At 52.3% G+C, this 23,935-nt stretch overlaps 12 protein-coding genes across 12 annotated transcripts; 6 read left to right on the top strand and 6 right to left on the bottom strand.

Annotated features, from left to right (window-relative positions):
* The first annotated feature begins 251 nt into the window (after positions 1-251).
* PV05_09237 (uncharacterized protein) lies at positions 252-1,195 on the top strand. The gene is made up of 2 exons (XM_013458821.1): positions 252-616; positions 675-1,195. The coding sequence occupies exons 1-2, from the start codon at positions 276-278 to the stop codon at positions 967-969; spliced, it is 636 nt and encodes a 211-aa protein (XP_013314275.1). The 5' UTR covers positions 252-275; the 3' UTR covers positions 970-1,195.
* A 1,169-nt stretch (positions 1,196-2,364) lies between these two features.
* On the top strand, positions 2,365-3,431 carry PV05_09236 (uncharacterized protein; the record flags this gene model as incomplete). The annotated part of the gene is made up of 3 exons (XM_013458820.1): positions 2,365-2,388; positions 2,441-2,710; positions 2,762-3,431. 3 exons carry the CDS (start codon positions 2,365-2,367, stop codon positions 3,377-3,379), a joined length of 912 nt encoding a protein of 303 aa, XP_013314274.1. The 3' UTR covers positions 3,380-3,431.
* Positions 3,432-4,104: 673 nt separating this feature from the next.
* PV05_09235 (uncharacterized protein) lies at positions 4,105-4,968 on the bottom strand. The gene has a single exon (XM_013458819.1). It carries the CDS (start codon positions 4,843-4,845, stop codon positions 4,477-4,479), a length of 369 nt encoding a protein of 122 aa, XP_013314273.1. The 5' UTR covers positions 4,846-4,968; the 3' UTR covers positions 4,105-4,476.
* Positions 4,969-5,204: 236 nt separating this feature from the next.
* PV05_09234 (uncharacterized protein) lies at positions 5,205-6,487 on the top strand. The gene is made up of 2 exons (XM_013458818.1): positions 5,205-5,473; positions 5,616-6,487. The coding sequence occupies exons 1-2, from the start codon at positions 5,460-5,462 to the stop codon at positions 6,217-6,219; spliced, it is 618 nt and encodes a 205-aa protein (XP_013314272.1). The 5' UTR covers positions 5,205-5,459; the 3' UTR covers positions 6,220-6,487.
* A 324-nt stretch (positions 6,488-6,811) lies between these two features.
* Positions 6,812-7,885, top strand: PV05_09233 (uncharacterized protein). The gene has a single exon (XM_013458817.1). The coding sequence runs from the start codon at positions 6,986-6,988 to the stop codon at positions 7,784-7,786; it is 801 nt and encodes a 266-aa protein (XP_013314271.1). The 5' UTR covers positions 6,812-6,985; the 3' UTR covers positions 7,787-7,885.
* On the bottom strand, positions 7,877-10,325 carry PV05_09232 (uncharacterized protein). The gene has a single exon (XM_013458816.1). It carries the CDS (start codon positions 10,221-10,223, stop codon positions 8,016-8,018), a length of 2,208 nt encoding a protein of 735 aa, XP_013314270.1. The 5' UTR covers positions 10,224-10,325; the 3' UTR covers positions 7,877-8,015.
* Positions 10,326-10,414: 89 nt separating this feature from the next.
* On the bottom strand, positions 10,415-13,531 carry PV05_09231 (uncharacterized protein). The gene is made up of 7 exons (XM_013458815.1): positions 12,943-13,531; positions 12,718-12,898; positions 12,433-12,669; positions 12,260-12,384; positions 12,162-12,201; positions 11,742-12,111; positions 10,415-11,694 (listed from the first exon to the last, which is right to left on the bottom strand). The coding sequence occupies exons 1-7, from the start codon at positions 12,955-12,957 to the stop codon at positions 11,010-11,012; spliced, it is 1,653 nt and encodes a 550-aa protein (XP_013314269.1). The 5' UTR covers positions 12,958-13,531; the 3' UTR covers positions 10,415-11,009.
* A 229-nt stretch (positions 13,532-13,760) lies between these two features.
* PV05_09229 (uncharacterized protein) lies at positions 13,761-17,774 on the top strand (the record flags this gene model as incomplete). Its single annotated transcript, XM_013458813.1, has 2 exons — positions 13,761-15,376; positions 15,434-17,774. The coding sequence occupies 2 exons, from the start codon at positions 13,761-13,763 to the stop codon at positions 16,041-16,043; spliced, it is 2,226 nt and encodes a 741-aa protein (XP_013314267.1). The 3' UTR covers positions 16,044-17,774.
* Positions 15,772-16,944, bottom strand: PV05_09230 (uncharacterized protein; the record flags this gene model as incomplete). The annotated part of the gene is made up of 1 exon (XM_013458814.1): positions 15,772-16,944. The coding sequence occupies one exon, from the start codon at positions 16,942-16,944 to the stop codon at positions 16,141-16,143; it is 804 nt and encodes a 267-aa protein (XP_013314268.1). The 3' UTR covers positions 15,772-16,140.
* Positions 17,775-17,780: 6 nt separating the features above from the next.
* On the bottom strand, positions 17,781-19,474 carry PV05_09228 (uncharacterized protein; the record flags this gene model as incomplete). Its single annotated transcript, XM_013458812.1, has 3 exons — positions 17,781-18,094; positions 18,150-19,382; positions 19,435-19,474. The coding sequence occupies 3 exons, from the start codon at positions 19,472-19,474 to the stop codon at positions 17,781-17,783; spliced, it is 1,587 nt and encodes a 528-aa protein (XP_013314266.1).
* A 1,186-nt stretch (positions 19,475-20,660) lies between these two features.
* PV05_09227 (uncharacterized protein) lies at positions 20,661-21,813 on the top strand (the record flags this gene model as incomplete). Its single annotated transcript, XM_013458811.1, has 2 exons — positions 20,661-20,811; positions 20,880-21,813. The coding sequence occupies 2 exons, from the start codon at positions 20,661-20,663 to the stop codon at positions 21,728-21,730; spliced, it is 1,002 nt and encodes a 333-aa protein (XP_013314265.1). The 3' UTR covers positions 21,731-21,813.
* An 11-nt stretch (positions 21,814-21,824) lies between these two features.
* PV05_09226 (uncharacterized protein) lies at positions 21,825-23,883 on the bottom strand (the record flags this gene model as incomplete). The annotated part of the gene is made up of 6 exons (XM_013458810.1): positions 21,825-22,165; positions 22,233-23,004; positions 23,058-23,476; positions 23,531-23,710; positions 23,764-23,792; positions 23,858-23,883. 6 exons carry the CDS (start codon positions 23,881-23,883, stop codon positions 21,825-21,827), a joined length of 1,767 nt encoding a protein of 588 aa, XP_013314264.1.
* Between the last annotated feature and the right edge of the window lie 52 nt (positions 23,884-23,935).

Genomic DNA, 23,935 nt, shown 5'->3' with positions numbered 1-23,935 from the left:
GCAGGTAGGCGGTGAGCAGAAGATTTACGGCCATGACGAAGACAACAAGGTCTGCTTAAAAATACCGTTTGACAAGTGGGAGAGCAACCGGCTACAACTGCATCGCGGCCTTCAGAATTGACAGTGAAGTGAAAAACTATGTGCTAGATACCGTGGTCTTTCAACGAGGAACCGGGAGTGTGGCAGATCAGCCCAGCCGTCCTCGTCATCCAGGTCACCGAAGCGAAAGATATTGAGAGTGCAGTGAAGAATGGAAATTTCTTAGCGACAAGTATATGAACTGGAAGCAAAGCCTTTCTATTTGGCACGTAAACTTCAGGCGAATATCCAGTCCCTTCACTCATTACTCGACTTCGACTTCGATTTCCCGTTTCATTCTTCCGCATCCAAAACGTCATGATCTCTTGCTTCGAAGATCTCCAGTATTCAGACACCACATCTCACTTACAACCAGATTTCCAAACAACAAGCCCCGACCCCAGCAATTCGCCATGGCCGGCGCTTCGCCTGAAGAGAAGCTGAGCTACATCATGACCGTTCTCAAGAACACCGAGATGCCAAAGCCGGACTATCACGCTGTCGCACGAGAGGCTGGTGTCAGAGATCCCAACACCGCGTAAGTTGATTCACTTCCCACCTTCATCTCTGGCGTTAACCAGGATTCTCCATAACAGCCAGAAGAAGTTCCGTGCGATCGTCAAAGCCGCAGGCTTCGATCTTGTTGACGGTCGTGTCGTCGGTGGATCAGGTCAGGTTAGCGCAGACATACCCGGTAACGCCCAGTCAAAGCCAGTCAAGAAGGCTGGTGGAAAAGGTGCTACTGGTGCAACAAGGAAGACGCCGGCCACCAAAATTGGCACCGGCAAGACCACCAAGAAGAGAAAGATCGAAGTCTCTGATGATGCTGAAGATGAAGGAGGAGATGCAGCTGTCAAGGAGGAGCTCGACGATGAAGGCGATGAGGCATGAGCTGAGGACTGAAGAGACTGGATGGCCTTGAGTCGGACAACAATGTGCTACGGGCGATCGCGTAGTCGCAGCATTGGTGATGGCTTGGAAAGGCGAGATACGGAGACCAAGCACAAATGAGGACTGAGAATTGGTCAGCCATCATCACAACAAGGCGAGAACGTCGTTTCAAATCCCCCGTGGCTACCTAGGTAGACTCGAATGCAATTCCGAGCGTACGGTATCATGGCTTTGATGCCACCAAATGTCCTTTGGATTGTCAATCCCAGCTAGGGTCAAGCCGAGGGCACAAGAAAGGGCTCACAAGAGGTTACGCTGGCTTCCGTCTCGATCTGTATCGATACCGGCATCCTGTGGCTTTCTTGACATCTCTTATGCCATTCTTTCGCGACCACACATGTCGAGGTCACCCACGAGGTTGCGTCCAAGTCGCGTCGCGTGCCAAAGATGACGTACTGATCTGACGCGCAGTCGCGATCCTCATTCAACTCGGAATCTGTGTGATATTCTGGCTTGCCGAACCTCCCTACGTCGACTTCGACTTACATCAACAATCACAGGACTCTCGGCGGCGCCTGCTGTCGAGTAAAGTGTGGTGTTGTCAAATGTCTCCCCACTGCGCAAACGTTTCCTTGCTTTCTGTTCGTCGTCGCTAACCAACGCCTGGCTCTGCTGCTGCGAGTTGCTCTCGAGCTGCAGCACGGAAATGCATTCTCCAGTGACGGTCACTCAGCCATACGAGTTTTAACCTCATCAGTATTCTCTCCACCTTCCTTGGACTCACCGACGCTCTTGCACGTGCGGACACGCCTCGATCGGGACCCTGCGTTCTCGACCTCTTGCATCAACGACCCTCAGGCTCATGCCGTAGTGGCCATCATGTCGGGACACACTGCCCTTGTGAGACCAAGCAGGCGAAGTTAAGACAAGGTAGAGGGAGGCAAGCACCCAGCAGGACGCGTTGAGGATCAGAGACAGTGTAGAGTTTAAGGTCAAAGAAGCACGAAGCAAGACAGATCGCTGAGGGGTGGCTCAGATTAGATGAGGTATACCACGTAGCAGAATAGGACTGAAAGGATGAGGTGAACGAAGCTATAGCGTCCAGTGCTGGGCGGAATCGAACAAAGCTTTTTGGACAACGTATCGTGGAACTTGCCTCGAAACGCCAGGCAGGGATGAGCGAAAGATTCGTCAAAAAGAGAGGCCAGAGGAAGTTGCCAGAAGCTGGGATTGATATGCCATATCGGGATCTATCATGGCTGCCATTCATCAGATCTTGATGTCTGTTCCATCTAACTTCGTTGGACAGCACTGTTCTTTGTCCATGTCATTCACCCAAGAGCAAACTGGGCAACCTGTCTTACCGCCTGCCACGGCTTCGCAAAGACTGCCGTCATGTCTGTGATGGCATTCACTGATGTGCGATATCACGCTTGTTTTCTCCCTCACTATCGCTCAAACCTTCAGACAGATCAAAGCAAGCGAGCAAGAGGCAAACCCTGATATCCAGCATCGGTTCTCATACCAGCTCATCTTCAGTGTCTGGCCAGCAACACCTGCATCATCGGGTGAAAGTGCACCTTCCAATATGACTGCATCAAAACGTCCTTATGGTTCTGCGAGCGATCTGTGGATCATGGTCGCCTGTGAAATTTCATCGGAAAGTGATACACATACTACATCAACCATGCACAGTAGAGACCCATTACCGGATGTGAGTGACGGGGCAATCGAGCACAACGTCAGTCGCATGCTGCGGAGGGCTCAATGGAAGATATTAACTTGAGCGCAGGAGAAAGAGGTCAGCGGCTCTGCTGCTCGAAGCCCTGACAGCTCCGAAGTTGGAGAATTGTCTCTGCCGGCACCAACACTGCAGGGGCCTGGGACTGCCGAGTATAATGCAACCGAGTCAAATGATTCTTGCCCTGTACTTGATCCGAACACCAGCGACCCTGGCGAACATGCCTCGGAAAAGCCCTGGAAAGAAGAATTCGTCAAACACCATAAAGCGATCAAAAGAGCCAGAAAAGAGGCCCAACGAAGACTGTGGCGATTCGAAAACACCGGAGATCCGGACATTTTCACAACGTTCAAATCCGCGTTTTGGAGCTGGATTGAGCTCGTGAAGGGCGTGAGGCGCGTCTCGAAAGAGTACAATAACGATCTGGTGGAAGAAATACACGCATTCATCAATGGCCTTCGTCTGTTGATGGATCGAAGAAGCGATGAACTGAGTACCGTCGTCCTCGCATCAGATTTGTCACTGGATTGGAAGGCGATGGACAAGCAGTTCGAAGAATTGCGCACGTGGCAGCTGTTTGCAAATGAGGTTGACGGCATCTTCCTGGACTGGGTGTTTGACGAATCCATGGAACTGTTTCGAGAATGGGAGGATCCTGCGGCAGTATGACTGAGCGATACAGCATGCAGGTCCATACATGATGGTGCCGCAAAGTTGTCCTCAAGGAAATGAAAGACCTTTGTTCTTGATGAGCGTCGGTCAACCAACAAAGACGGCCTTTGTGCCTCTGAAGATAGCTGAAAAGTAGCAGCGGCTCTCTAGGGTGCGTACAAGGTCGGAGAATCGAAGCTGCTGCGAAGACTTCTACTCAAATGAAGAATATTTGGCGACTACGCCCCCAGATACAAGACTTACCTGAGTCGATCCTCGAAGCCGACATTTAATCGAACACCATACAGCCGAGCCAAGTGTTTGAGCAACCCGCCTTTGAGTTGGTAGTGGAGAAGCAAGAGACGACATGAGGTATCAATCTTTCTAGCAAAGCATGATGGTGTGACTATCAAGGGGTGTATGCCTATGACGAACCGGAGCACATGTCTTTCGCAATGTGCTCATTATTCCCCCTCCTGAATGGACGCTGCTGAGTAACGCATCTGGGCCTTCCCTAGAGCTCAAGGGGTGTGGAATGGGGTAGGATCTGTTCAGATGTTTCGAATGTAGCGGCCGCATGGTAGAGAGTTGTGCATGAAGCTGTGTTGGGTGAAATGCACAAGTTCGAAGGAGGGGAATGGTCGATGCAGTTGCTTTCACGAGCCATAAGCGATGAGCGAGAGCAGGACGGAGTACTAGGTGAGGAGGGTTGACTGGCTGGCAACTTGAGGTTCACTGGGTGAATTCATCTCATGCGTACTCGGGGTCGTGGTTCAGCGCAGGCATGGCAGATTTGCTATCAACTTGAGGTCGATGCCTTTCCATTTCGGCTAAACTTGCCTCTTTAAGAATCAACAAAAGCGCAGACAAGAATTCACATCGGCATAGCGACCTGGGATGGTCCTGAATTCGATCCCTATGGAATTATCCCGTTGAGATTTAGTGTGTTTCTCGTGTCCGTTTATTCAAAATCAGCCGTCTCCGACTGACATGATTGTGACCGCTTCAATGGTCTGAGAGAGAGGAGCATTTCAGGGCTACCAAGGGCAACCTCATGGCGTGATCTATGTAGGATGTTCCGACACAATGATCAAAGTTTTTGTTGACAACCCCAATCAGATCTTCTTGCCGTTAATACCCTTGAGATGGACATCGAAGATGAGTGTAGCATTTGGTGGAATCAAGCCAGGATATCCGCCGTCGCCGTATGCCATGCGTCCTGGAATGATCAGAGTACTCTTTTCGCCCAACGACATCTGCGTAACGCCTTGATCCCAGCCTGCAATCACCTGGCCTACACCGATGGCAGTCTGAAAGTCGCCACGGCCAACAGAGCTGTCGAATTGTTTGCCCTTGTAGCCATTGTCGGCCTTGGAAGGATCATGTAGCCAGCCGGTGTACTCGATGGTGACCTTGTCGCCTGGCCTGGGATAGTCGGTATTGTTTCCAGGCTGGATGAGGTTCTTTTGTAGTTCGGTAGCCATTGTTGTGGTGGGAGTGAGTGGAAATTGACTTTCTAATGAGGACTGGAGGAAAGATCGATGAGAAGTGGTCTCTTGAAGTACGCGTAAACAGTAGTCGGAACTAAGAAGTTAGGTACTCAAGGGATGACGGATAAAAATGGCATCATATGGATGACGGAATTCAACGGATACTGTAAGCCTAGAGTTCGCCGTGAATGGCTTAGCTGGAACTAGTTGATTGACGTGCTACTTGCACTGTGTCTCTTGTGCTGCGACCTATTGAAGCCAAGTAAGTACTTCACCGTAGAGAGTGTCATGCTTCGAATACGACTTTCAATGCTGGACTATCGCTCGCGATTTTCAAGACATATTTCAATACAAGACAACCGTCCCAAAAAATTCCATACAATTTTCAATGCAGGTTTCAATGCAGGTTTCAATGCATCACTACCGATTGGAAGCTTTCACTACATCATTTTCTATGCACTTCCACCACTGCAATGGCCGACTCAATGTTCACATAGGAAAGCAGATTCATGACCGCGAGTATGCGCATTGAAGACTCGGACGGTGTTTGTTGCAATGCTTTCCCTTCTAAATCATGACGTCAAGATACCGTCTTAGCCTCTGCAGTGATGGTCAGTCAAAGGTATGGATGATGTGCCCTGATGCTCTTGACGCGACCTGTGCCGTCTCTGAGGCGATCTACCCATCGCTCTTCCTTGGGTTGAGAGGTGGTGGCCGCTCGAGACGGTGGCCGCTGTTCTTCTACGGTCTCATTCACCTCACAGATCTCTGTTTCTCGTCCAAGAAAAAGATTCCAGCATCAAGCCATGTCGTCCTCGAATACTCCACCACCGTACGGTCCTGCTGTCCACTACACGGCCAAACATCTCTTTTTCTACGGCTATGAGCTCCAATTGCCCGAAGCACGCTTACAGAACTGGTATCCTGCAAGTTTTACCGATCCCAATATTCCCGGCGTCCGGTTTCAGACTGAGCGAGCATTACATCATGTATCGCAAGGCACTTGTTATGGGCGACACCCCTACGGCCAGCAAGATCGCCAGTGCTGCCACACCGAGGGAAGCAGGAAGGCTGGGGCGTGAGGTCAAGAACTACAACGGAGAAAAATGGAAGCAAGCTGTGAACGAGGTGGCTGAGACGTGCAACTACCTGAAATGCAGCCAGGTAGAAGAGTGTCGGCAGGCACTGCTCGATTCGGGAGACAGGACTCTGGCGGAAGCAAGTCTAGTCGATCGGAACAGGGGCATCGGCTTCCGGGGTGATGAAGCGGAGAACAAAGAGGACGAATGGGGAAGAAACCTACTCGGAAAGGCATTGATGAAAGTTAGGGACCGATTGAGGATGGAGCGACAAGACGGGGAAGTGTGAGGCTGCGCAGCCATTTCGCTCCTTTCTTAGCTTTCTCTGTGGCAGCCGCCGGCGTCCAGGCGATATCATGCTTCTCTGCTCTGCGGACCGGCTACCGTATGGTTCTTGCGCTGGGTAATCACCGGCCGAACATGGTCGTAGAATCCGCATTGAGGGCGAGAAAAATGACCAGGGCTAGCCAGGGTTTTGATCGTCAACTCCCGTCCAGATTGACCCTTTTGGTATGTAATCTGCTCGTCCATCCCGCTCTGGTCCTTTTGGTATGTCATCACCGCTTTGACCGATTTGAGTGCCGGTTTTGACCCTGCGCTCAAGTGATCTTTCTCCTCCTCTTTTTGAAGCTCGCCGGGGGGAGATTGCTGAGGCCTAGGACTTGGTGTTCTCACCTCCAAAGAGCAGCGCGCGTGCCAGACGTCCCGGTCGTGCTTGGACTGCGAAAACAGGGTTGACTTAGGTTGTCTCAAGGCGGGGGAATCGAGCAGTTGTATTGTGTACATGGAGCTGTGGGGCGTAGCGTCAGTATTCACGGTGTTTGACCAAAACTGCGCTTACATTCAACTGCTCCGTCCAAGTGCGCAATGCCGAGGTTCTTCAACAATCATGGGGTAAAACGACGAGTGGTGCTCACCTCAGGTAAAGTACGGAGTACTAAAGTCCTTGTTCATGCTGGGACCGGTCCTTTTTGTCGTGCTCCTCAGCTTTGAAACTACAAAAACGCCGTTAGTAATCTTTGACTCCGGCAAGACACCGGCCCACAGCCTCCAATATGCCGTACCTGAATAACAACGGCGTAAGAATTTACTATGAAGTTCACGGGACTGGCATCCCGGTGCTCCTCACTCATGGGTACTCGTCCACTTCTGAGATGTGGGCTGGGCAGGTGGCTGCCATCTCCAAGTCATTCAAACTCATCGTTTGGGACATGCGTGGGCACGGTCAGAGCGACTATCCTCCCGATCAGTCAGCCTACAGCGAAGAAAACACTATCACTGACATGATAGCACTGTTGGAAGAAACGTGTGGCCCTGGAAGCAAGGCGATCGTGGGAGGCCTATCGCTCGGTGGCTACATGTCCCTTGCCTTCTACAGACTTCATCCAGAGCGCGTTCGTGCCCTGCTGATCATCGACACCGGTCCTGGATTCAAGAAAGACGCCGCCCGCGACGCGTGGAACAAGACTGCTTTCGCCACTGGCGACAACTTTGAGCGTCAAGGCCTGGCTGTCCTGCGATCTTTGAGCGCGGAGCGATCGTCTGTAAGCCATCGGGATGCCAAGGGACTGGCACTTGCGGCTAGGGGTATGCTGGCGCAAAGAAATGCCAGGGTCATTGATTCACTGGAGCACGTCAAAGTTCCTGCTCTTGTGGTGGTGGGTGCTGACGATAAGCCGTTCCTGGCGGCGAGTGAGTATATGACCAGAAAGATCCCCGAAGCCAGAAAGGTTATCATACCGAATGCGGGTCATGCAGTGAATATAGATCAACCAGGCCAATTTCTGGAGGCGGTGATGCCATTTTTGTTGAAGGTCAAGGACCGCCCTGCTGTCGAGCAAAGAGCTTTGCTTTAAAGCTGATCACTTTGGTGCGTTATTGTATGGCAGGTCAGATCTGCTTTTAGGCAGTCAACAATCCAAGACTCACACCGAGTCAACAATAAACGATAACCTTCCAGCCGTGCTGCATCGACTTCCCTCAACCCTTCTCGGACTCGGGCGTTTGCCTGTGTTTCGCCTCTCGGCGACTAGCTTTCAGGGAGATATCATTGCTTCTGACTCCATGATAAAGTGCTGCTCCTGCTCATCCAAGAGAGGTCCACTCCTTTTGAAAGTCGAATCCCTCGATTGTGGCTCTTTCGTCAGTACTCATCAGAAAGCTGTCATAATTCCCGTCAGCGTCGTACACGTCGCCAATGTAATCCAACTGAAAGCTCCCGATCCGTTCAAGGTGGGTGCCAACGGCGCGCAGCAGTAGAGCTATACCGTATAATTTCCGTTCGTCATCCGGAGATATAAGAAAGACACATTTCGACGGTTTACGAACAAGCTCTTCATGCAGGTCTGGATTCAGTTTCCCGCCCGAAGAGGTACTGTAGCCCAGCGAAACTTGTGCATATCGTACTCTGCCGTGATCAAACCGTTGCACTGGCACGACATACGCTCCGCCATTCTGGATTCGACTTGTGGCTAGATGGCTGACTTGGATCATGGCGGTCAGTGCGTAGAGACGGATGTACTGCGATAATGGGAATGCGCTTTCTTTCAGCCTCCCGGAAACCACAAGGTCCTCCCACTTTGTCGTACTTCCATCTCGATCGACAAGACGCACCTCGATGTCGTCAACGTCTCTGGAGATGGAGTTGTAGCGAAATCCTCCGGTCCAGCCCACCCATGACCAGCTCGGAAAATCACCGGCTCTTCTCCTTCCCGGTATGTGTTCGGACCATAAGAGCGCTGAGAGAAAGGCTTTGGACGAGGGATACCCAATAATTGGAAGGCCAGCGTAACTATGAAACTCGCCGGGGTTTCGCTGTGAGAAGGCACGCAACACACCAACAATGGCATTGAGACCATCTGACTCAAAGCTCATATGTTTCTGCGCATATGCAACGAGTATACCATGGATGTGGTCTGGGTCCTTGCTGGCAGAGCCACTTGTTGTGAGCCAATTGTAGAAATCGGTGGAAGACCCCGTACGAGACGTATGCGGCCTTTGGTGTGAATCCTGAAAGGGTAAGCTCAGAGTCTCGATGCACAGCATTCTGCGGCACAGGAAGTAGATCTTTTCGTCAGTGAAAATAAGACGCCGGCGAGATAGCAAGGCTTCCTGGAAGCACCACGCTCGCTGCCACCATGTAATGACGTGTAGCATGGAGCTGAGATCGGAGAGAGTTGATACGAACAAGTCCTTTCCCACCAACGCATAGGGCTGTTGCGTACGCTTCCTCGGCCCTACACCAGGCAGGCCGTATTCTATATCGGCGCCAGCAGCGGCAACAATGACAAGTTCGGCCCCGGCGTAGATCACATCCATTTTGCTGATCTGCTCTTTCATGGCTGCGGCAGGGATACAATATCTGTCAACCCAAAGGTAACGCATCCCGAGTCTTCTTACGACCGTCATGGCATCACGAATGGTCTGAGGTAGCAATCGCCATATAAGGGTATCCCCGGATAATTGGTCTCCGACGCTGTCACGGCCCCATACATAGCTCAAGGCAGCGTACGTGTGATGTGGCTGGGCATTGACCAATCGATGTGGCATTGACATGCAGTCGATCAAGTGAAGGCTCGGTAGGGACTCCTCAGGTGTCGAATCGCAGTCTCCGTGATGGTGATTGTTGCAAGCTGAGAGCCATGACTGGATGGTAGGATAGTCGACAGCATCGCAATCGATGAGGACAGGTGACAAGTAGTCGTGTGCTCTTGGATCAGAGGTGTCTGCTAAGCCGATGCACGATCCTTCACCAGCCATCTGAGAGAAGCCTGCACGAGGGGCCGACGTTGGATCGAGATACCAGAATTTTGCCTCCGAGGCAGTGAAGCCGGTGCCGAACAACCGGGGCTGCTTTAGTTTGATGATGAGCTCACGTAGATCATAATGGCGAGCTTGCATTGGACCATTGACGAATTGGTAGTCAGCTGCATGCATGGCAAATAGTCTGCAAAGTGGACAGTCAGAATCAATCATTTGTCCTGGAAACCCCCATTTCTCTGCGAGTCGAACATTATCGTTGCCATACTTGGAGTCCAATGGTATCCTGGAGCTTCGTCTGGCCGTGAGCGACCATTTCACGCAGCGCGGGCATATACTGCCTTTGTCGTTCTTCGTGTATGTGAGATACCCGTAAGGAGCGTGGACGACTTCCCCATCGATCACTTGTGACTGGGGACAAGGTACCGAGAATTGGAAAGCTGGTTCTTTTCGAGACTGCATCCGTTTAGCGACAGTATCGACAGCTGGCACTGACTGAGATCGACGGCGATGAAACATGTTGGAATGTCCCATGAGTTCCGTGAGGAGCGCTAAATATCTATCAGCCTCGTCAAAGTCTGCTCGCTTCCGAGTGAGAAGCACGACGACATCTCAGGCGTGCCACGAGTGCGCCAGGTCTGCAGTGCAGCCTCGTTGGATCCAATAATGATGCAATGGAGAGAGAGATGAGCAGGAGAAACTTAAGGCCACCAACATCGCCAAGAATATGATGGAATTTACTGCATTCATCCGATGCGCAAAGTGACAATTAGCATGAGGCATCAGGTATTTACCCTGGTAAAGTACCTATCATGTTTGCTTGAGATGTGATGAAGATTGCCTCTGCTTCTGGTCGCCCAAGCCAAAGACCTTGATCTATGATATGGCCAAGGTTTGTCTCCTGATTTTTCGGCGTCTGCTGTAAGTACATGAAAGATGCCTGCCACAAGCAACGACTCTGAAGGGCTCCACATGCTCCTGTTCCTGTTCTATTTCGAAATTTGGTCGGATCTGTGCTGGATCCCTAATCCATGGGCTCCTTGGGATCCTCGTCCCGCGCAAAGCGGCACAGGCAATAGGACGTGAGTGCTGATCGCCGCATAGGTAGTTCATTGCACAGTAGAATATCGATCACTGACTTGTCTCCCGAAATGTCCTTTCAGCCTCAATAAAGGCACCACACATCTCAGTGATGCATTCTGACAACTCCATCCCCAATTGCACGGGCCGGAGTCGAATCCGTCTCATAAATTTTCGCAAACACGTCAGGGCCCATCGTGCCTGGCGACTTGGGCCAGCGTGTACCTCCACTACTGTCCTTCAGTCCGCGCTGCTTCGAGGTTGGATACTGCTCTCCGTGATCGAGACATTGTGCACTCCGTGCCGGTCAACAGTTTCTTGCTTGCGAACCCGCACCTTCATCGTACTGGCTTTCCGAGGGTTCTTGGCTTCAAACACCTCGTCTAGCTCCTCGAGAGTTCTGCCCTTGGTCTCCACGAAGAAGAAGTAGATGAAGAGGAACTCGAAGCAATCCCAAAAGACAAAGAACACATAAAACCAGTATCCAATGTTTTTCAAGGCCACAGGTGCAGCGAACGTGTTGACAAAGGATGCCAGACCGGCAGTGATCTGGAACAAGAACATGCCTTTGGCTCGCATCTCGTTTGACATCACTTCAGCAGGATAGATAGGCTGCATGCTCGTGTAGGCAAAAGCAAAGGTGACCCCGAAAATGTAGATGAAGGCAATGCTGGCCTTGGAAGATGATGTGGAGCCGGTATTGACGTAGCCTGCGGCCGTTCCGGCAGTGATCGTTAAGCAGATGATCATGCCTAGAGTCGAGCCCAGCATCATCTTTCGTCGGCCGATGATGTCGTGGAAGCGGGCACCTGTCGCAGCCGCAATCCAACCAGTCAGTGCGTATATTGCATTGAGCAAGAGCACCGTGTTGGTGTCCGTGACTCCAACATTGGTCAGAAGGAGTGGAAGGTAGTATGATATGACACTGGTAATGATGAGCAAGTTGAGGTTCACAAGGAAGTAGGTACTCACTTGTTCCCAGAAAATTGACCGAACCAACTCCAGGCAAAATTCAACATGCTCCTGTATCGGCGCGAGCGAGATTTGAACAAAATGGTAATGTCGAAGAAATTGCTCCAGGAAGTTAAGGGAACATCGCGTAAGTTCTGCTGAATTTCGTTGAGTTCGAGGTTCACGATAGGATGGGAAGCATCCCCATTTGCGTGGTACTTGATGATGAATTTCCGAGCTTCGTCTAGGCGATCGTTGGCCACGAGGAAGCGAGGCGATTCTGGGAGGAGCCAGACAGTGGCGCATACAATCCCTGGGCAAAGCATTTGCAACCAAAGAGGCAGTCGCCAGCTGAGGTTATCATCAAAGTGGATATGGGTACCGTAGACGGCTGTGACATTCTCAGCCAACAACCACCACAATATCGGAATTAGAACTCACCAAAAGTCGCGATGATTGAACCCATGTACCACAATGTGTTCTGCAGGTTGTCAGAAGGCGGTTCCAGTGTGCACTGAACAAAAGCGATGCACACGTACGTAGAGACCCGAGACGGTCCCACGATATAATGGTGGAGCGACTTCCACGCAATACATAGGCGCGGCGGTCGCTGCCCAGGTACAAAAGAAGGAAAGCAGAAATCGCCCGCCGATAAAAGTGGGCACTGAAACCTGGTGAGTAAAGGCACCGGATCTGTGGAAAGGACACTCACTTGTTTTCGCCGTCGCTGTTACAATTGTTCCGATTATGACACCAAAGCAACCAAGGAAGATGGGTACTTTTCTGCCCTTCCAATCGGCCATCCAAACGAAGAATGCTCCCGTCATTTGACCAATCTGAAATATCGCAAATACAATGCCCGTGCCGGCTTGTTCATTCTCTGATACGTTGTAGTAGTTGAGGTAGTTTGGAATAGAATTGATACTGCCCATGAGCGAGCCATCGTAGCCTGTCCACATTATCAGCCATGGTTCATCAACCCCTTGACGGATCTTACCATTCATGGTGGAACACAGGTAGACGACGATGCAGCAACCATAGAGAGCAAGGTGGCCTCGACCCCAAGGGCTCGGCGGGTTGTCCGCAAGAGCAGCTGCGAAGTCAGCATTAACGACGTTGATCTCCTTTTCTTGAACCACAGTTGGCGTGTTCTCGATTTCATGAGCGCCGGTTTTGTCCTGATGGGGTTAGCCAGGCTAGACGTATGTCGAGAGAGACTTACGTTGATGTCGGCCATGTTTCAAGCTCGCCAAAGCGAAGTAGATGTGGTAATACGTGCTGAGAACGACAGAGAACCGGAGCGGAAAGAGGACGAGATATATCATAGCTGAATCCCGTTGACAAATGCTCCTCACCAGGGCCACCCGCATTCGGAGCAGATCAGTTCCCAAAGCAGGCCCGGGCGAGCACACTCCGGCCTATGTTGGGCAAAGCGTAGCCTGATCATGGAGGCCGTTGTGTTCCCCAATCTGTACATGTCCATTTCAATCGTCCTGATTCACCCGGTTTGGGGTCTTCCCTGCGACGAGGCTGCGCAATCCATGATACCACGTGGACTATCTGTCGCCAGAGCCAGATCGGAGCTAGGATCGCTCAACCCTACGGCGCGCACTGGTGGCGTAGGTGGTGAAGAATGGCAGCATGCTGGACTTTGAGAGTAGGGAAGGTTCGAAATACCAGAAGGGGACCGGAGCGCGACTTTCCGAGCTGGAATGGGTCGCAGATGTTCCACCAGACAATCTGATCACAGGACTCTTCCCCAATGAAGGAGGACTTCCGTTGGTAGCTCCGGGGATGATGGATGCGGCCCTACGGTGGTGGCGAGGTGGGTGGTTCACAGTGGTTGTAGAGATTGAGGTTACAGTACAGTTGATCTTCCCCACAGAAATTGCGGTACGGGGAAGATCACGTGATTAGCTTTAGGGTTCATCTGTTCTAATGCTCCGTCGGATTATCGCTACGGAGAAGTTCACTATCTCCAATGGCATTTAACAACTTCGCAAAACAGCGTCTGCTCAAGATCGAGTCGACTCCCAGACAATGACCTCCAAACCCATTGCTCCGATCGAGGTTGGATCCTTTACGGCATCATCATCCCATCGAACGGAATTTATTGGCAGCGCAAGTGGTGTCTTCTTTGTGAACACGGTCTTTCGCGCGTTTGCTCAATCAGCCCGCACCTCAGATTTCCCATCTACTGGTGCCGACGATGATGCTCGACCACAGCGAGATGATCCCGGCTCAGTCGATAGCCGTCTCGTCGACCCGGAGACCCCGCTACCCTCGGAAGATGAGAGTCGTGGGATGAGTATTCACATCGAATATGGCAACGTTGAAGCTACGGCACGATCCTATGGTGTCAAAGGCCATAGACTGGGAAGTGCACCTAGTCAGCAAACCGCAAGGGAGCTTCTTATGCTCTATCTCCGCAATTGGCATCCTCTCTTTCCGTTTCTCCACGGTCCAACCCTACTTGAGTCGATTTCAGCCCTCTACGAGACGAGTGAACACCGTAATGTGTCCAAGGACAGTCTAAGAACGCGTTTGTGTCAAGCCATAATCTGCCAATGCGTCTTCAACATTGCCAACCTCGATCGGCGCGGCCAAACTCTTGCTTCAGAGTCTCGAATCGAGGCTCCAAGCAAGCTGCTGTCGATCGTTGGCTATGTTGCCAACAATCATGACATCCAGTCAATTCAGGCTCTACTTGCGGCACAGCTGTATCTTGTTTCTACTATGGCGCTTCGAGCTGCTTCGACCGTCGGCGGTACGCTTGCGAGAACGATGTATCATGCCGGGCTGCACCGATGTCCGTACCGCTATCCACAGGTCCCACCTCCAGAATGTGACTTGCGCAAACGGATTTTCTGGAGTGCCTACGTGTTAGACCGGTATCTGAGTCAAGCTCTAGGTCATCCTTTGGGCTTCCAGGATTCGGATCTTGATGTCTGCATTCCTGGCACGGAAGAACTGCATCGACCCGTCAAACCAAGTCACCAAATGCCCTCCACGAATTCCACGTCAGAGAATGGAGTTCTGGCTCATCTTCCGAGGGCGCACCCTGTCCCAAGAGGCACATCTGAAGAGGAGTCCAGCTCGAATCCTTCTGACGGACCAGCAAGAGATAATGAGCGGAAACGACAAGGCTCGCGAGGAACAAGTAGCGCTGAGGATACCAACAGCAGTTCTGAGGTCCTTGCCAATTATGTCGCTTACTGCCGATTGCTCGGACAAGCCATCGAATTGTTTCACAAATCACTACAATACCGCAAGGTTCAAACCGAAAGTATGATCGAACTTCAGGCCGAAGTACATTCTTGGTGGAATGGCCTCCCGTCGAATCTACAGGATGAGTACACCGGCGGCAAAATGGAGCTTTGTTCCACCTTTACTTTCTTTTTCATCATTCTATACAATCAGCTACTGCTCGTTATCAACCGTCCGTTCCTCTCTCTGTCCCCTGAAGCCCTAGAATTCAGGTCAAGTCTCCAGACGTGCGTTACAGCAAGCCGTCAGATTATCACGACACTGCGCCACCAGTCAGAACGGCAACTCTCCGTCTCCTGGCCAGGGATGCTTTCTGTGAGCTGGATGGCGGGGCTGGTATTGTCTTTCGCCTGCACTTTAAGGTTGTATCCATTCAAGAAAGCTCAAAGGTGAGATGTCCTCAAGCGAATCTGAGTAGAATTAGGACTAATCGGATTCGCGCACAGAGAAATTGAAGAATGCATCGACCAGATCGGAGGCATGGACAGGAAGGGAAACAACGCCAGGCACTGCGCAGAGGCGTTGCGAAGTATGTTGGATACTCTGAAACAGCAATATAATGACCATCTTCTGGGAAAATCGCAGAGCGTATCCATGGCTCAGCACCATAATAGGCTCTCAACTCCTTCGAACGCCAACCCATCCATTGTCGGTGAAGATGACCATCCGGAGCCACCTGCGCCCCCAGAGAAGCGAAGAAAAACAAATCCGCAAGAACAGACTATAGGCGCCCTTTCAAGCGGTTTTCTAGATGACCCGAACGAGCCATCGACACAAAAGCTCAGTCAGACTCAACGCTTGGAGACTGATACGGGAGACTGGTCCTTCTTTGACCATGATGCCACACTTCCAAGTCTAGAGTACATTGGCCCCGTATTCAGCGCCGGGACATCATCGATTCCGAATCTCGACAACGCTGATTACCTCCGCTTCCCCATCCCAGATGACTTGTACGCCAATAACGCCGGCTCGTTTGGCACCATCAGCTGGGAGGCAATGGCAAATGGTATCGATTACTGGAATGACCTGAGCGCATGGGATGTCACCAGATTCTAGGGTGAAGTGGGGCCAAAGGAAAGCCTGGAGACGCATTTCGCGGCTCCGAGATGGTTGCAAGCTACCTATCTCGACTTGTCCGATTGAAGTCTTTGCTTCACCACAAAAACGTATCCTGGAACTCTTGTGATAAGCCAAACTTAGTGGCTGTGCCGTGGTTTGGTTTTGACGGCTTTGGGGGAACATGCTGCATCGCATAATCGATCGTCGCGGACTCCTCTCGCAGAACAGCGGCCCTGCGCTTTACCCGAGGGGGACCGGCCGCTGGCTGCAAAGCAGTGTCATTGCGAAAGCTCGTTGGCTCTCCAGCTTGCTCCGCTTGCATCTGCGATAGGCCACTACTGAAGTCGCCCTCGATCGAAGTGAGTTCGATTGACGTATGTCTTGATGGCCTGTACGCTGCACCGTCTCCGAAAGTATGTGAATCTGGAATTGCCACAAGCGCGGGGGAGTCCAGATCTTGCTTCCACGCCAACACTTCATCCGGGCCCTGGAGGGGAAACTGCTCCCAATAGGCAATGGCAGACCTTTTCTCCTCGGTTGTCTCCAGAGTGCTGATCGCAAGGCTTCTTGGTATTTGACGGGAGAGCTCAGTAGAGAATGCCTCCGCCAAGGTATCAAGGGTGGAGTTTGAGGTCGAAAGTACCCTCCAGAGAACTCGTTCGGTCTCTTTCAGGCGGTTCTCAAGTGCTTCAACGTAACCTTTGGCAGGGCCTCTAACACAATCAAAGTTGCAGTCAGCATTGGGTTTACACTGGCTGGCAATTGGGGAAAAGACAGTTTGCTCTAGGCCTGCTTGGACACCGAAGTACGAACCTCTTCTGCCTTCTCGGCCAAACGCATGTCTGTGAGAGACTCGTGCATCGACTGCAAGTAGGTCTGAGATGACATCAAGCAGCATCAGTCAATACTAGCTTCAAATCGCGGGGCTCGGATTTGAGCGGAAGCTCATCAACTCAAAAGCCATTGGACGAACCTCTGACCATCACACTATGAGAGGTCAGTGTACATGTTCTCCTGCGTGAGTTGGCAAGGGCTGGGATGGGCTCGATTATCCGACCTTTTGCTTTCTCACTCGACAAGCATAGCATGCGGAACTGCTTCTTGAGACGGTACTGGCCGCGCCTGTGTCGATCGATCTCGGCTGTACCATGGTCTCACTTCATCTTCATGCCTCAGCAGCGCCTCCTAAAAGTTCGAACCGCATGACAGATGCGTCCAAGCTCACGTCTCGTGCGTGTACTGATATGTCCAACTTTCGCTTCTTGTAATGGCATCAGTGTCCTGGAAGATGGACATGAAGTCTACAAAGCTCCAGTGTGCGAGCGTTGACGTGCCGCTGCGGAATATCATTTAGCCGACAAAAGCTGCTCAGCCTTGTCATCACGTGCAGCGCAAGGCTCCTACACAATGATGATGTCAGCATTCTAGGCTGAGCCTGCCGAATATGGCGGCCGTGTATCCCTTAGAGTACGTTCCTATGCGCAAAAGGACACAAATCCATAGCACAGGATGTATCACCCATGGCTATTAGGGACTACAAAATCGCATATCGAAAGGTGACACCACAGCATACTACTAGTATCAATCAAAGCTGGCATTCATTTTCTGGATCGTAATCACGCGGGCTTAAGTAGACAGATTGATCAAGGAGGAAGGGAGAAAAAAAGCAGTTCGGATCCCAGACGACCTAAAAGCTGTCATCTATACAATGCTCTGCCTAAACCAGCGGCTCCCTCATCTCATCTTAACGCTCACCCACAACGCCTCGGGGTTGATATTCAGCCTCTCCTTTGTCTTCATCGTCCAATCCGGGCTCGGCAGCTCAAAATCATAGCGGTGAACAAGTGTTGCGATGATAATCAGACTCTCCAAGTAGACAATGTTACGTCCAATGCATGCCCGCGGGCCGACAGAGAACGGGATACAGTAGTCACGCAAATTCTGTGTGTCGGCCTCGAGCCAGCGCTCCGGGCGGAACTCGTGCGGGTCCGGGAAAACGGACGGGTTGTGGTGAAGAGACACCACGGGAACGGAAACGGTGGTGCCACCTGTAATGACGATGTTAGTATGGAACAAGATGTGGCCCCGAACAGTCAGGCTTACCTTCGATAAAGTGGCCGGCGATGGTTGCGCCACCTTCTGGTACGACACGAGGAAGACCTTGACCAACCGGTGGGCGGTCCCGGAGAGCCTCTTCGATGACTGCGCGAAGGTATGGAAGGTTGCAGACTTGATCATAGGATGCCACCTTGGAATCCTTGAGGACTGGGTCAAGCTCCTCTCTGAGCTTTTGCAGGCATCGTGGATTCTTCAAGAGAAGATAAATGGTGCTCGTCATTGAGGATGTTGAAGTGTCCGTTCCTCCGGCCAGAAGGATACTTGCCTCCCTCCATTGTTCTCCGTACTCCAAATTCAGTTGCTGGCCCTTCCCGTCCTCCAAAAAGTATGACATGAAGTCTCTAAAGCCAGAGGGACCTCCACGCTTTAGGCGCTTGTCGACTTCCATGTTGACGAATTCGCCGAATGCTTTGTTCTTGATGGAGTTGTGGTGCCAGGAGGTGAGTCTCTTGAGCGCATTTACCATGTAAGGAAAGGGTCCGAAGAAACAGTCGTAAATGTTGCCTCCTTGAAATGCATCGATGATATTGGCCTTGTAGGGAGCGCTGCCGTCGAAGGGAAGGGCTTCCATCACATCATCGCCCTGCTCACAGAGCCCTAGGGATTCTCCGAAAGATATCTCGCCGACGATGTCGTAGGCGAGCAGGTTGATCCACCGATACAGATTGGTGAATCCATCACGAGGAGCGCCAGGCCATTTCGGCGGGCCAGCAACGGCGATCCTGTCGAATTGTTTGACCAAACTTGTCACACCTCTACCCACGAGAGGATCGAGGTTGACAACGGTTCGCTGTGCAAAGGCGTTGGAGATATACTTCCGCTTCCGAGAATGCTCCTCTCGGTCGGGGGTATTGACGATGCTCTTGAAGGTGTGGCCCTCCCGGTCCGGCGCTGCGAATGTCTCATAGAAATCGTCCTTCAGCATCTTGGATTGAAAGCCGTAAATGTCCTTTGCAGCCTTTGGTTCAATGAATGATAGGTGATTTGGCTGGATCCGAACAATATTGCCATACTTGTCGTGAGCCGCTTGCACATGCGCTGATCGGGCGTATTTTGCAATAACTGCACCCAGCCATACATTGGACCACGCAGCAAATGCGGGAATGCCCCAAAGGGACGGTGCAGGGAATCTGCGAAGATTCTTTGGGTCCCAGAAGTAGACGAATATTGGCCAGATGACTCCGTACACGAACAATCCGACGAAGGCAGCAGGTATAACTGTAGAGCGTCATCAGCAACCTGATCAATGCAATGGAGAGGATTCACCTACAATGCACAAACATCGTGCCGATGGTACCTAGGGATATCATTTTGATAAGTTTGGGTCGACTAGACACGGCGGTGGATGACCCAAATGAAGGCTCTGATGCATGCAACGACGTTATATGTCACCGGGGTCCCAACATCTTTACGATCCAACATACACTGGGGTTCGACAACATGACTTGGCCATCCTCCGCGGTGTGCCTCGCCACCAGCTAGCTTTTCTGGGGTCGCTTAGATGTGTCCATCATGGAAGCAGCAGCAGCAATTGTAGCCAAGAGTGGGCAAAGTAGCCGATATGGCAAGAATCGTGAACGGGCGCAAAGGACAAGAAGGAAAAAACAACCGAAATGCACAGCGAAATCACACGACGTGTAAAGGGGGAATTCAGCCGAAGGAGGACAAGGTCACTGCATCAAACATCTCGGAGCGCCTCGCATGCCTAAGGTAGTAATAGGTAACGAAGGATGAGGAAACCATCCAGCTATCGGGATAGAACGACAAGAAGTGGAAAGTCCGACGAGCAAGGCTGGCAAAATATGGGTCATGCCGTATGCCAGTACCTGGATGACAGTGCCTCAGGACCACAGGGCCAGCCTTGGTGTCAGGGTCATGGTACAGTAGTTTATGGGTGGAGAAGCACTTTGGTGGCCGAAGAGGGCAAGCGACGCGAAGCGAACTCGCAGGCCGGGAAGGGTAAGCATACCGAGCACCCACCGGGCACACGAGGCATACAGGGGCACCGGCCATTTAGCGAAACATGGGGACCGTCTTGGACCGTTTCTCCAGATTTCTGGCTCCGGCCATTTCACCGAGGCGCCAGGTCAGTCTGGGGACCTCGACTGCGGAGTCTAGGGGGCTCTTTCTTCAATTCCCATTACCATTACGACTTGCATCGGATTGACACCTGTTCAATGTTGAAGTCCTCATTGATGTTCATTGGCGATCGCCGAGTGAAAGTTCTGAGTGCATCTGTCATTGAAAAGGTCGTTTGACCAGCTCTACTGAGTCAGAGATTGAGCACAGTCGCGCAAATCCGCCGCGCTGCAATCCCAGAGATTACAGGCTGTGACGGTAGGGGAGTTTGGCCCAGCATTTGCCAGCACTACGCCGACGCAGAGTTGCCTTGCAATTCTTCTACTTGAGGGCAGAGCGCCGACAGACGTACATACCACTGTTGGGCTGTCACGGACACCATTGCAGACCTCTAGCGGTAGCGGCAAGCACAGAATCATGGGCAATCCGATAAAAGTACCCGATTCGTCCCTGATCTTGCCACCTCTTATGATCGGCGGGGCAGTGTTTTCCTACCATTACAACCAAGACGTCTCAAAGGTTCACACAGAGGCAATCTTGTCACAAGCCATCTCCTCCGGAGCAAACGGTACGTACACATCGTACTTTCTCGATCACAGCCTCGCCATAAAAGCCCACTGACAAAGAAGCCCACAGCTTTCGATACTTCCCCCTACTATGGCGACTCGGAAACCGTGATGGGCGAAGCACTGCATAACCTGCGCTCCAAACACCCACGCGAATCATACTTCCTAATCACAAAATGCGGGCGCAAATCCTTCGACGTGTTCGATTACTCGCCCTCGTGGATCCGGCAGAGCGTAATGCGGTCGCTACAGCGTCTGCGGACGGATTATCTGGACGCAGTGCTTCTTCACGACGCCGAGTTTACTTCAGTCGGAGAAGTGCTAGCTGGTGTATCCGAGTTTGTGAAGCTGCGGGAGGAAGGCTACGTACGGGCATTTGGCCTGAGCGGCTATACCCTGTCAACGCTGCTCTCATATGTGCAGGCAGTGAAGGAGCAGCTGGGAGTTAGCACCGAGGTTCTGTTCAGCTACTGCCATTACAACCTGCAGAATGACTCGCTTGCTCAGTACGCGCCAAAATTCCGAGCCTCAGGCGTGGAGTCGATCATCAACGGCTCGCCGCTGTCGATGGGACTTTTGCGTGCGGAACCAGCACCAGAATGGCATCCCGCATCGCCAGGTTTGAAGGCCGCGTGTATATCGACGTCGAGGCATGTTGAGTCCGTCTATGGACAGAAGTTGGCGGATGTGGCATTGAGATACAGCTTGGGTTTTGAGGGCACGACTTGTGTTGGTTGCAGTACGCTGCAGGAATTGGAGGCTGCACTGGAGGCGAGAGATGCTGTTCTTGCGTACAAGAAGAGTGGGAAGGGCGGTGAGGTGGATGGGAGGATTTTCGAAGACTTGAGGAGTATTTTGGTGGGTGACCATGAGATGGCATGGCCTGTACCTCCGCCGGGGTGGGTCAGGAAGGCGCAATAGCATCGCAATGCACGACGTCGTGATTCCCCGTGTACAAGTATAGAACTGAATATCAAGGCCGACATAGAGACATGAAGCACGACGGATACAGTCATCACTCCAAGCGTCCCCAATCCGCCAATAAATTGGCAACCACCTTATCCGTGGGCCAGCCATTCATGGTCCGGTGCTCGCGAAGCAGATCCAACAACAAGTCCTGCTCCATCGGTTCCACGAACCACGACCCGCATGCTACAATGGCGTGGGTTAGAGTCAAACGGGCCGGGACGTCTGCCCGTTTGCCAAAGCAGACTCCCACCATCTCGCGGGCGTGATGCAACACCTCCCGCTGTAACTCGCGGTGGATGCGCATATAGTCGCGCCCAGGTTTCAACCTGAAGGGATCGTAGATGGCCAGGAGCACCATGGCCGCGTGGTAGTATTGTATCCCGGTGACTATTGATTGATATTCCAATTAGCTTGAACCCAGTGAAATGGAAATCAAGACCAGGGGCCTTCTTACTGTGCCAAGGTGAGCCCAGCCAGATCTCTGGGAACCACCGCCCAGCTGCAACATCACGCTTCTGATAGTAGAGGGGCAGGAAGCCATTGGGCTTCGACCACCACCAGCGCGCGCACTTCTCCTTCATCTGCACCCAGCGCTCGCGCAACACCACTCGTCCCAGTGCCGAAGCACCCTCCACATCGTTGGTCTCGCCGCCAAAGCACAGTGCCGCGGTCTCCGCCACGATCCAGATCATCCACTTGGCCCATGTGGTGTCGCTCGCATCGGAATCCCACGTAATCCGGCACAGGCTGAGTTCGACCTTGGGCTGTTTCTGGTTCGCTAGCGCCATGTCGATATCCTGCCGCAGGAACGACCAGAAGCTCGCCTCGTGCAGTGTGCTGAGGAAGTTGCCCGTGACCCCGCTGGCCTGGACGAGCTCGCGGTGGGCCTGCGCGTTGACGATGGCGGCGGACCCGGAGAGGTGCTGCTTAAAGTCGATGCCGTACACGGACGAGTTCATCTGCTCGTAGAGGCGGAGGAAGATGGTGGCGATGAGGAGTGTCTCATCGGCACCTACTCGACCCTCCTGGAGATTGTACTCGAGACCGGGGATTAGGAGCTCGACGCTCTTTTGGTGATAGCCGTCGGCGGCTTCAGGATCATAATCGCTGATGCGTGAGAGATGACGGGCGGAGAAGGCGAGGAGCGCGTTGAGCAGGATTGGGTGTTGGATGGCGAGATCGGGTACTATGGTTTGAAAGGTCCGAGAGACGTCGCATACGTCTAGCTGATATGAGGTCAATCATTGAAAATTAGTGTAGGGGCAGATACGCTGCATACCCAGCAAGCAAGATTATCGATGTAGTGCCTCATCAGGAGGGCCTCGGTATGATCACAAATTTTCATCCGAAACCCAGGGACCTCCGCCTCGGTCTCGAATCCAAGATCATTTTGCCCTCTTGTTCCGAGACCAACCGTGCGATCATGGGGAAGAAGATGGCGTACGGAAGCACCCCTTAGTGCTTCATCTGGGGAGACGATATCAATGGGTAAGTGTGCATCAAGGTGTATGGGCAGAACAGCGACTTCCGGCCCCTCAGGCTCAAGCTCTGCCCTGTTCAGTCCCAGGACAGCATCCTCGCTGGGTGGAAGGGATGTGATCGTGACGGGAGTTGGACTCCCCCTTGGCCAACTCTCTGGACTCCATGAGGGTGTTGCATAACCGTCTTCTGTATTTTGCGTCTCGTCAACGAATGTCACTGTCCATGGTTAGCATAGGTAGCATATCTAAGCGTAGCAGAGCCTCCTCCCACCGTCTTTTGGGACAGACACCCACGCCTGGTCTTCGGGGAAAACTCCGAGACCGTCGCCAGCGGCATTAATCGCAGCACTCTCCCTCCCAGTCAGGCCGTCACGAAATGTGAGGGTGCCGCTACGACGACACTCGCGATTTCCAGCGCTACAGCGCCTGCAAATGGGTTGCCTCTCGTCACCTGGTGGATGCCGGCATTAGTGGGGAGCATGAGCAACATCAGGGCGAAATTACATTTGACGTGTCTCAGCCGGCAGGTGAGACTGGGAGAGAGCACAGGTCAGCGTGTGATAGTACTGTATAGGACAGAGTCCAAGGATAGGCTTACCAGCCAGTTCGGCTTCTTGGTGGCATCTTAGATTTGGGAGATCCCCAGATTGAGCATTGACAACATCAAAGGCGTGCC

This window comes from Exophiala xenobiotica, assembly GCF_000835505.1.
Source record: "Exophiala xenobiotica strain CBS 118157 unplaced genomic scaffold supercont1.5, whole genome shotgun sequence".
NCBI lineage: Eukaryota > Fungi > Ascomycota > Eurotiomycetes > Chaetothyriales > Herpotrichiellaceae > Exophiala > Exophiala xenobiotica.
This window is presented reverse-complemented; position numbering and strand designations above follow the sequence as displayed.

Bases quoted from the DNA above. Each gene is read 5' to 3' on its own strand.
- PV05_09237 (XM_013458821.1), top strand. From the start codon at position 276: ATGAACTGGAAGCAAAGCCTTTCTATTTGGCACGTAAACTTCAGGCGA. The intron at 617-674 runs GTAAGTTGATTC...TCTCCATAACAG, and splicing joins GTCAGAGATCCCAACACCGC to CCAGAAGAAGTTCCGTGCGA.
- PV05_09235 (XM_013458819.1), bottom strand. From the start codon at position 4,845: ATGGCTACCGAACTACAAAAGAACCTCATCCAGCCTGGAAACAATACC.
- PV05_09233 (XM_013458817.1), top strand. From the start codon at position 6,986: ATGCCGTACCTGAATAACAACGGCGTAAGAATTTACTATGAAGTTCAC.
- PV05_09232 (XM_013458816.1), bottom strand. From the start codon at position 10,223: ATGGGACATTCCAACATGTTTCATCGCCGTCGATCTCAGTCAGTGCCA.
- PV05_09231 (XM_013458815.1), bottom strand. The intron at 12,112-12,161 runs GTGAGTTCTAAT...AGAATGTCACAG, and splicing joins TTCAATCATCGCGACTTTTG to CCGTCTACGGTACCCATATC. The intron at 11,695-11,741 runs GTGAGTACCTAC...CATCATTACCAG, and splicing joins GGTCAATTTTCTGGGAACAA to TGTCATATCATACTACCTTC.